The sequence below is a fragment of the Mchenga conophoros genome, linkage group LG14, assembly GCF_057382185.1.
Source record: "Mchenga conophoros isolate Kocher_MC1m ecotype Shallow Benthic linkage group LG14, M_conophoros_male_GT1.1, whole genome shotgun sequence".
NCBI lineage: Eukaryota > Metazoa > Chordata > Actinopteri > Cichliformes > Cichlidae > Mchenga > Mchenga conophoros.
In genome coordinates, this window is record NC_140539.1 from 20,727,654 (window position 1) to 20,738,820 (window position 11,167).

The following is an 11,167-nucleotide window of genomic DNA, read 5'->3' on the forward strand; positions in this document are numbered from 1 at the left end:
TGTGTCTCTGTGTTAGCCCTCCGACAGACTGACAACCTGTCTAGGCTGTGCCTCACCTCTCAACCCATGGCAGCTGGGATAGTCTCCAGCCCCCCCCAAGACCACCATCCTGAATTGGGTAAGCAGGAGAAAATGGGATGATAGGTTTCAGTAAAATGAGACAATCTTTTGGTGGCAAAATCAAACCATTGTTTCAAAAGTGAAAGCACTTATCAGGTAAACGAGGATGTCTGACATTAAAATTACTATTAAATTTGTAAAGTAGGTCAGTTTAGATTTGTTTTTTATCACAGTCCATCCTTGACCCAGCATGCATATCATTGTTTCATTGTTATGCAGATGACTCACTGATTTACCAGCTACTGAAACGTAAATCCATGACTCCTCCAAGGGCCTCAGTGGACTGTGTAAAGCAGGGGTGTCAAATTTACAGCCTGGGGGCCAGAATTGGCCTGGCAAAGACTCCAATCCAGCCCACTGGACACCTTTGGAAAATGTGAACAACTGCATAAATTTTTACCTGCGTTTTCACAGTTTTAAAGCTGTTTCTATTGATAAAGACCAACCCTGCCATTGCCATTCATACTACACCAAAGTAATAGATAAACAATTACATTTTCTGTGAATTAAGAAAAACGTTATATTTCATAATTACAGTACGATGTGAGCAATGAACTAAGAGAACGTTTTATGTAATCACATAGTTCGTTCCAGCCCACTTAGGATCAAAGTTGGTTGTTGTGGCCCATGATGTTAACACATAATTTTGTTAATCATTGTGACTGGAACTCCTAACCTCCACAATCTCTGCCTTTTGAGGATTTATATTTTTTAAAATAAACACGTAAATAAATACATAAATGCTCTCGTTAAAGTTAGCTTTTTTCAGCTACCTGCAAAAGTAAAGCCATTTCTGAGCTTCAGAGACTTTCAGATGGTAATCCATTCCTCAGTTTCATCTCGACTTCATTTTTTGTAACAGTTGTCCAGGTGTCATTGCTTACATAGTCAACTTTAACTAGATCCAAAACCCAGAGGCATGGCTGTTAATTGGCACATACAAACAAGCCCTCATGTCCCCCATATTTGCTTCCTTACACTTCCTTACACTGGGTGTCATTTGGTTTTATTTTTACTCACTTTGTGTTTTATTTTTTATTTAAACCCTTTCTTTTTGTTCTGTGTTTCAGCACTTCGGTGCACTTTCAAAGTGACCATTCTATAAAACATATGTGTATGTGCATGCATGTGTTTGATGTCTCCTGCTCTTGTGTGCTGGCTCCAAACCTCCCCTCAGTGTCTGTTCCTCCTCCTTTTGCATCTGCCTGATGAGCTCTAAGTGTCAATCTCAAAGAGAAAGAAAGGGTAATCGAGCTATCGCTCGTCTGTCTCCTGTTTACTCTTTGTGCTTTGTTCCCAACAGCAGCAGAAGCACAAATGGTGTACACATCCATAAACATTATTCTATGTGCGTATATAGTGTGCGTCATGGAGGAAGTCCTCCCACGTGTGTTATGTATATGAATGAAAGGCTTTTTACAAAGTGAACAGCTCCACCCCAGGAAATCCATGACTGTGCTTTCCAGAAATAGAGTATTACTTACTTAAGGTGGAACTACTGCATCACCAATTAGTTTCCAGAAGAATCCAAATATGGCAGAGACTGGGTTGTGCTGCCTGTTGGAAGGACTACTTGTAGATGAACCCATTCTCAAAGCTATGCAAGCATGTGGTTCATCAAAGTGGCGCATTCAATTTCCCACGCTACAATGTACATGCAGAAAATTCTGACGTGCTTGCACGCACACACATACACACACACACACACACACAAATGGACCATAGGCAGAGCAATAGAACAAGGTGTAGGCGTTGTGACGCAAGAAATATGAGTCACTCTGACACAAAGCGGTTATAACAGAAACTGCTGTGATAGTATTACCTCTCCAGCAGGTCAGATGTTTTTTGTTGTTGTTGTTTTTTGTTTTTTTTTTATTTAAGAAATGACCAGAAATGGTGATACACATGACTTTAAATCTGAAACCTTTCTTGGGACATGCTATCAGGTTTATGAGTAATTATAGGACTCTAGCGATAGATTGTTCCTCTAAACTCAGAGATATGATGATGCAAAAGGCTGTAACTATAGCAACACAAATCTGCCATCCGAGGGAGGCACTCTGCCATGTACCCATGTTGCATTTTCAGCATTTCACTTTCGAAAAGGAGAGAAGACAGGGCAGGGAGAATGTAGAAGAAGGAGAAATTTATTTATTTATTTTTTTGTAACTGGCATTTAAATGTGTTTGTGAAGGTTTTAGTTAACATAAGCACCTCTGTGCCACAAGACTGTGTAAATAGTTTGTTTGTAAAGGCCAGCTTTACACGTGAGAGCTTTACTTTCAAATCAGAGGCAATACGATCTAGAAGCAGGCAAACTCCTGCTGCACTGCCCAGCTCTTCCACAAGAGGGGGTGAACTCTGCCTTTACCTTGAGCAGCTGCCAAGTACATACCGAACTATTGCCCAATCCTGTTTGTCACATCAGTGGGGGGGAAAAGGCAAACCTGATAGAAGGTTGCAGCATTTTCCAGGGATATAGAGGTCTTATTTGAACAGAGATTAGACAGCTGTCTCGCTTGATAATTCAATGCGAAACACTAACTTTTCCATGTTGTTGCACAGAGGAAACACAAGCCTATAAAGTTACACAATTGTGAGCGTTGCCAAGGTGCAGTTATTGGGTTTTCTATTTGTGCCATTAGTATGGAATAAGACATTAACACTGGGTAATGCTTGGGAATAATTGCCCCCTCAAACTGCTTGCAGACTTTGTTAGCAAACAGTACGGGGCACTTGGATAACACACCCGCACACATGCACACAGGCACTGCACAGATGGGAGACAGATGTTTCATAGACAAGGTCAAGGAGTCCATAGAGTAATTGTCTGCTCCACCATTTCTCAGTATTCTCTGCATTGTTTGGATCACCACATCCACATAAATCCTGGAAATTTCCTCTGGAATGGAAACCATTCCAGTTTTGCTCTTGTAGACCTGTACAGAGTTTTCTTTTCATGTTTTATCTCTAGCACAAACACACACACAAACATGCACATTAGGACTTTTCATCCAGGCAAATGTTGACATTAAATCTAAAGAAACTTAAATCCATCCCAATTAAATCTAGTCCTGGATTGTTGTTTCATTTGTTATCGTCCTCTTTGTGTTTAGAGAAAGTGCTGGGGATGAGTGCTACAGAGGGATGATGGGACATAAGGAGAGGAGGAGAAGTTTCTAATCTCATTATCTCTGCCTAAACTAATCCACCACAATCGATACCGCCAAATCATCAACAAGCTTTTACATATATTGTACCCATCACAACACAGACACAAACCTCTGTGTGAGATATATGCTTTGTAATTTAAGGTGAGGTAAAGATGTCGGATATGAAAGACGCACTCCTGCTGGGATCAGAAGGAATTAAGAAAACCATCCTGCATGGAGGGAGTGGAGACATTCCAAAGTTTGTCACAGGAGTGAAGGTACTGTAGGCCGACTTCATTTAAACTTTTGGATTATTCTACCACGGATAGGCATAAAAAAACATTTGACTTCATATTGTCTCCGGAGCCCAAAATTAATCGTATTTGACCATTTTTCATGTGATAGGTTAAATTAAAACTATAACTCACAAAGCGAGAAATATAACTCATACTAAAACTGCAGTTTTAATATGTGCACTTAATTATCATAATGTCATCAGCATCACAAGACCATGCAGAAGAAGAAAGGCAGCGACTCTGTGTTATAACACTGTTGTCTGTGGCTAATTTTGATTTTAAGCAGAGCAGATGTACCTTTTTTTAATTACAAAGGAACAGAATGACTGTCTGCACAATGAGCTCAGGAGCTAACTGTGTGTTGCACTTCCTTGAAGTAGTATTTTAATATACACAAAATTAACAATAAAGGAACACAGTTCAGAAAGTTGAACAACAGAGTACAGAAGTTCATATATTTAGCTTTTTAAATATTTGTGGATTTTATCTCCATACTGTGTGCTTATTATTTAATAATTTGCCGCAGGAGGGGCAAAGAGGGATGAGCATGCTCAAGTTACTGTAGTTCCCAAGTTATTGCCAGTAGAGGTCGATAGAAGATGTAGCGGTTTATAACATTTTAATGAGATTTTAATTTTATTTTATGACAATATAAATTATAAGAACATTCTTCAAATGAGAACTGAATTTGAAAAAATGGCTTGGACGTTAAAGACGTATGAAGTTCTCCTTATCTCAGTTACATTATGTGTCACTACTGATCGAGGCTAACTGACTGTCTCATACCCTGTTCTTGTGTTTTCCTAATAATGTTTACTACTCGTTTCTCATGTGCCACTGAAGCCTTTCACAAGGGTCATGAACTCATTGATGAATTTTACTGGTGCTGCGCATTAAAGAACTGGTTTTTCTTTGTTACTACAGCTTGCACACAGTTCTTTTAAAAGGTTTCCATTCCTTGGATATTACAGAACCAGACAACCTTGGCATGTGTGACCTTCCTCCTGTCTGTCTCCTTTGTTGAGTAACTGAGCTGTGTGAAGCTCGTGACGTAACATTTTTGCTGAGATGCTCAAATTTCACTGTTATTCAGACCCATATTTCACCATAATATCTTTTCCCATCACTGAGGTTTGAATACGTTTGCACTTCCTCTTCCACTTTATTCTTCTGGTATTTACACTCATGCTATCGCTATGTTATGTAAACTAACCTGTTTGGGGAGGTACTGCCATCATTTTCTCCAGTTTGTCCATTCTGTAGAGTACTGTGTAAAAATCTTGATCCATCCATTCGCTTCCGCTTATCCTTTTCAGGGTCGCGGGGGGCGCTGGAGCCTATCCCAGCTGTCATAGGGCGAATGGCGGGGTACACCCTGGACAGGTCGCCAGTCTGTCGCAAATCTTGAGTCAACCTTAATTTCTTTATCTTTTGCTTCCAAGGAGTCAGACTTTTTTGTCATTTTTAAAGTGGTCTTGAAGCTTTCTGAAGCTCTTTTAAAACTGTTCCTTTGGACATCGGCTGCTTTTACATTTTCAGCCCAGTCCTCATCATATAAAAAGGCACCTAAGTCAAGAGATCAACCAGTGTTGTGGCTACACACAACAGTCAACGTAGCAAAGAGACTATTTTAAATTGTGTCTTTAGGCACTTTTTTACCAGCAGCCGGATGCAAAAGCAAATGATTTGTTCCCATTTCTTTTGTTGAATCTATGGAAAATGCCAAAGATAACACAGTTTGACAGACATAAAATTTTATTTTTGCACCAACAGGTGATTGCCAAAGAGCTGTTAGCTGAAAACTTGGTATATCTCCTCGTGGTATACAATGTGTCCCTGAAAGACTTTAAAGACACCGGATAACATAAACAGTCTTTAAGAATAGGAGAAAATCTGAAGCCTCATCTGAAATCAGTGGAAGGGTGGCTGTTAATAAGCTATTCTTATAGAAAGGAAAGAGGTGGGGAAAAGGCTGAGGGGTGCAAAACTGCACAAGAACTGGACTGAAAATCAGGTCCAACAGGTTTGATGGAGTGATGAATTCAAATTTGACATTTTTGGTTCAGCTCAGGAGAACACAGAGGCTCTTTAGTGGTTTAAGGGTGTTGGGGATCTTGTTAAAATTGGTGAAATTATGAATGCAGATGAGTTCAGGCAGATTTTGATCCATCATGCAGCACCATCAGGAAAGCATTTGATTGACAGTGGTTTCATTTTTGTACAAACCTTCTATATTGTGTTTTTCCATTACGTTTTCAATAAAACACTTAACTATTTCCTATTTTCCTAGCAAATATGAAAAAATAACAGGCGACTCTACTGTATGTAGCAGATTCACACAGCATGGGCCTTTTTCTCCTTACTATTTATCCAGGTGACCTTCCACTTCCGCACGCAGCTGTGTGACGACGAGCGCACGGTGATAGATGACAGCAAAGCGGTTGGAACACCCATGGAGATAGTGATTGGCAACATGTTTAAGCTGGACATCTGGGAGACCCTGTTGTCCTCTATGAGGATCGGTGAAGTGGCGGAGTTCTGGTGTGACACCGTTGTAAGTGCTAATAAAAGCTTTGGTTTTGTATTTATTTGATTGCACGCTCCCTAATTTTCTCACTCGTCTAACTCAAAGTGGATTACATCCTGTTGATCCAAACTTAGTCTGAAAAGTGTGTCCGTGCAGACAGAATGACATCATGCTGCAGATGTGTGAGTTATAAACAATGCTTTAAATAACAAGGAAACAAACTAACACAGGATGAGATGTGTTCCAGATATAGAGGTTGAAGGTTAAGGTATATATGGGACACACAAGTCTTCATAACTTTTGGGTTAGAAGAAAAACGAAATCATCATTTTGTGGTTTTAAACAAACATTCATGCAGCAATAATAACAAGTCGGGTACCGGCTAAAGTTTTACTTTTAATTCACTGAATATATGATTGTTTTTATGAATAATTGTCATCTCATACAGATAAACAAAGACAGATAAAAACTAACAGATAAACAGATCGATCCCTGCAACAGGCTTTATAATATAGACATGCTACCTCAGAATATGTTGTCACATGTTATGTAATCCATAACTTTTTAACTTTTTATGCTAGCGTGTGTGTGTGTGTGTGTGTGTGTGTGTGTGTGTGTGTGTGTGTGTGTGTGTGTGTGTGTGTGTGTGTGTGTGTGTGTGTGTGTAAGAGACAGATGGATCGAGGCATACTGTCATTAATCCGCAGCAGCCTCACTTTTCCCTAATCGGCTCTGACTCCTGCTGAATCAGCACTACTGACTCCCCTCCACTCTGATTAGATTTGATGGGGCTTAGAGCTTTTATTCACTCCGAACAACACGTCTGCACGACATAGCCTGCTCCACTGGCTGTGTCGTGCGCTGCCACTCTTCACCCAGCAGAGGGCAAACATAACTTGTTAAGAAAACAAGCTCCAGGGAATGCTGAGTAACTCAATGTAAAATGTTTAGTGCAAAGCTTCAAGATTCTTTATTGTAATTATGCAGTCACATAATGAAATTCTTTGTGTTTAAGTGTCAGCTTAAAACAGGCAAGATTTAAAACAGAAACACACATTAAATAGGCAAACATCCTGGAGCTCATTCCAGCTACCACAGGGCGAGAGGCGGGGCACACCCTGGACAGATCAATAGGGAAACAATTAAAAGTAATATGTATGGAATGTTGCAAAGGGTTGTCCTGTTACTTTTCAAGCAATAAAATTATATCTCTGTGCTGGATTATTAGAGCAGAATTAATAGTGTCACAATTAATATCAGTGTGATCACAGTTCAGCTTCTAAGCATCTTTAAACCTGTTCATTTGGTGTAAATTATGTAATGAATGAGCAATGTTCAGTCAGCACGATAACAGTGTTTTTTTTAGTTGCTGAGTGATGCCATATCGCCATAAAACATATAAATATTTAACAGACAGCCATTTCAAAGACACCAAACTCATGAGGCACAGACTAAAAGTCATGGACTGTTTCGTGATCCACCTCAGTCACTTTAAGTCTTGTATCACCTTGTGATCCTCCTTTCCAGCACACTGGTGTCTATCCACTGGTGTCCAAAAGCATGCGACGCATCGCTGAGGGCAAAGACCCAGTCGACTGGCACATCCATACATGCGGCATGGCCAACATGTTTGCCTACCACAGCCTTGGCTATGAAGACCTGGATGAGCTGATGAAGGAACCGAAGCCGCTCTACTTCGTCCTGGAGCTGCTCAAGGTGAGAAAGAAGAAAGACAACCTGCAAGCTCGCCTACCAAATAAATGCTTTTTAAATTAGGAATATATTTGCATTAAAGGGGTTTAGCATATCTAGACGGGGATGTCAAACTCACTGTACACTTTAATCATAAATGGGCTGTCAGTATAAAGAAGTTTCATTTCACACTTAATCCCTGAGATGTCTGAGTATTAGAAAAAGATTTCAAAGTATATCTCAGTTTTTCTGCATAACAAAGAAACACTGCTGTAGCAAATGAAAGAAATCTGTCAGTATGACTCTTGTGAGTTGTGAGAAATAAATATTTAAAATTAGGGAACAAGTTCTGGTAGCCGGGATTGGAGCCTTTGCCAGGTCTATTTTGGCCCTCAGGCCTTATGTTTGACATCCCGGCTCTGTAGTATAATTGATGGAAAACTGAAGTCCGTGTATGTGCATGTGTGGCTGACAGGTGCAGCAGCCCAGAGAGTACGACAGGGAGACGTGGGCTCTGAGTGATGAGGAGAGGCTGAAGGCCGTTCCTGTGCTGCACGGCCAGGGAAACAAACTCTACAAACAGGGACGTTACCAAGAAGCCACACAGAAATACAAGGAGGCCATCATCTGCATTAAAAATGTTCAGACCAAGGTTAATACTTGAAAAAATTGATCCAAGGCAGAAATTCCTTTACAAAGCACTGATTTGCCATTATATATAGGCATGACTTTGAACCTCTTCCTCCCATATCAGGAGAAAGCATGGGATGTCCCATGGATGAAGCTGGAGAAGATGGCCAACACTTTAACACTTAACTACTGCCAATGTTTGCTCCGCATGGAGGAGTACTACGAGGTCATTGAGCACACAACCGACATTATCAATCAGCACCCAGGTTTGTCACTCATCACAAGCTTTTTAACTCGAGCAAGCGAGGGATCTTAAAGCAGGGGGAGAATTCTCTGCCAAGAGTATTATCACACTTTCCAGCCAGTTGTGAAAGACTGTCACATGGTTTACAGTTTATTCAGGCTTTTTTATATGCCGGGCATGTTTTCATACTGTGAGAATGAGCGTGTGAATTTTTTTATGACGCTTGTAATTGCAGGTTGCATAGTCCCGTTAAAGTCTGATCCTGGTGCCTGTGCGTGTTTTTATCATTCATAGACCTAAACGGTTATGTCAGTTATGTCTTCTCTCACTGCAGAGCTGCATATTTCTATCGCATGACTGCCTGCTTGCAAATGCATAAACAAACAAGCTTATATTTGTCCTGCAGGCATAGTTAAGGCCTACTACCTGCGAGGGAAGGCCCACGTGGAGGTGTGGAACGAGGCGGAGGCCCGGCAGGATTTCAGCAGGGTGCTGGACCTGAACCCGGGCATGAAAAAGGCTGTTAAGAAGGAACTGGCCATACTTAACATGCGTATGGAAGAGAAGAACAAAGAAGACAAGCTCAAATACAAAGGCATGTTTTGACCTGATGAGACTGAGAGCTGATCGACTAAAGAAGAATTCAGCTGTTAAATATCAAACCTCTGCACAGGATACTCACCTACATGAGAGTATCTGATAAAATGATCCATCTTATAAACTGCAAGGTTGTATCAAACTCCAAATTATAGCTGACAACGTGTGTAAAAATGAAACGAAGAACTTTTCATTGTTAAAACCTGACTTATTGTGGTTTATATGTTGTGGATGTGCATTATGATTAAATTGTAATTAATATTTGTTTGTATTTTGACTCCATTATTAAGCATGGCCAAAATATGTACCCAAATGCTATAAGTCAGATTAAAGTCTGAAAGTCTGTACTTTAGTCATATCTTGATTATTTGATTTAAACTCCATTGTGTTGGTGTACAAAATTACAAAACCTTGTGGACCAAACTGTATATCCCTGAAGCCAGAAGCCATTTAGCATAAAGCCTGGGAAGGAAGAGACATCTTCCAGCAAAACGGAAAAACTTTGGTTATAATTTGTGACCTTTGGACTAACCTGGTTGTTTTTTAACCATTTTCCTGTCATTTATATTCCAACCATTTGCTGGTTATAATAACTTGGCATTTGCTCTATACTATGGAGACACGGTTGTGGTTATCTTAGTTTTTAAAGGCCACAAAGAAAGGGAGTACATTTATTTTCCACAAATTAAAATATTTTTAAAACTACTGTTCCGGTTTGCGATGTTGTTGACTCATCGAACTTATTTTTCCATTAACTGACTCGATTCGGGACCAGATGCTCATTATGAATGTGCCAGTAATTTAACTAAGAGGCAATGACCTGAGTTGTGTGAATGTTGTGGAAAATTTTAAATATTATCAAGTCGTCCTGTCAAAAACTGAGAAATTACTTTCTTAGTCTTGCAGAAACGCTGAACGTCCACAAGATGGAGCTCTAACTGTAGCTATACCTCTGCAGCAACCTGATCCCTGATGGGAAAATTACTCTGTCTCAGCAGCATTCACATCTGTCACAGGAGTGTGGGCACTGAAAACTACTCCTTAGTCCCTTCATATATTTACAAATGTGCTGTAAGCTGAAAATAAACTGAATAGGAGAGAAACACTCGTGAACGACACAACTGATTTTAAGTAAATGCTTTAAGAAGAAAATACACTGAAAGCAGACGTGCCTCTGCGTGTACACTGAGATAATATACTAGCTCAATAGCATGACATCATACTGAGAGCTGGGTTTAATTCAGGGAATCCCCGTTTATCAGTGCTTTCCACCCAGCATCCCTATAACAGGTCACCGCTGAATGCTAATGCACCATCAAATGATGATGAAAATCAATAGAAATGTATTAAGAAACACACACACACACATGACATTCAACACAGGCCATTATCACCCCCTTTATGCATTTGTTTTTCGGGAGGTTTGCCTGGTTTAACGCAAGTAAACAAGTAGAATAACATGGTGGTTTAATAGAGAGCCCATTAGAAACCGGATGCTGTCTATCTCAAGAGGATCCTCTTCACACATCTAACAACGTATTTTCCAAATAAATAAATAATATATGTATCTAAATCTGTTCGCAAACTTTGATTTATAAAGATTTGATTTATGGTGAATTGTGTCACTGAACTGCTGCCCAAACATGCCACAACAGCAAATTCTGCATAGCAGCACAACTCGCCATTGGCTCTCGTCCATAAAGCGCTGGTGCTGATGTTGGGAGCGGGGCAGGGAAGGGAGGAGGAGGAGTGGAAGGAGGTAGAAGGGAGGGGGCTCGACAGCCCTGCTTCGCCCGCTTTCAACAGTGCAATGCGCCAAGTTAGCCACAGAGAGCTAGTTACACGGCGGAAGTACAGCGATCATGTAGGCAAAATAAAACGCTGCGAATGTCACATTATAGGAGAAGTA

The 11,167-nt window shown here is 40.3% G+C and overlaps 1 protein-coding gene across 1 annotated transcript; it reads left to right on the top strand.

Moving 5' to 3' along the window:
• The first annotated feature begins 3,306 nt into the window (after positions 1-3,306).
• Positions 3,307-9,608, top strand: aipl1 (aryl hydrocarbon receptor interacting protein-like 1). Its single transcript, XM_085243287.1, has 6 exons — positions 3,307-3,550; positions 5,943-6,122; positions 7,623-7,811; positions 8,263-8,439; positions 8,542-8,683; positions 9,068-9,608. The coding sequence occupies exons 1-6, from the start codon at positions 3,446-3,448 to the stop codon at positions 9,265-9,267; spliced, it is 993 nt and encodes a 330-aa protein (XP_085099413.1). The 5' UTR covers positions 3,307-3,445; the 3' UTR covers positions 9,268-9,608.
• The last annotated feature ends 1,559 nt before the right edge of the window (positions 9,609-11,167 follow it).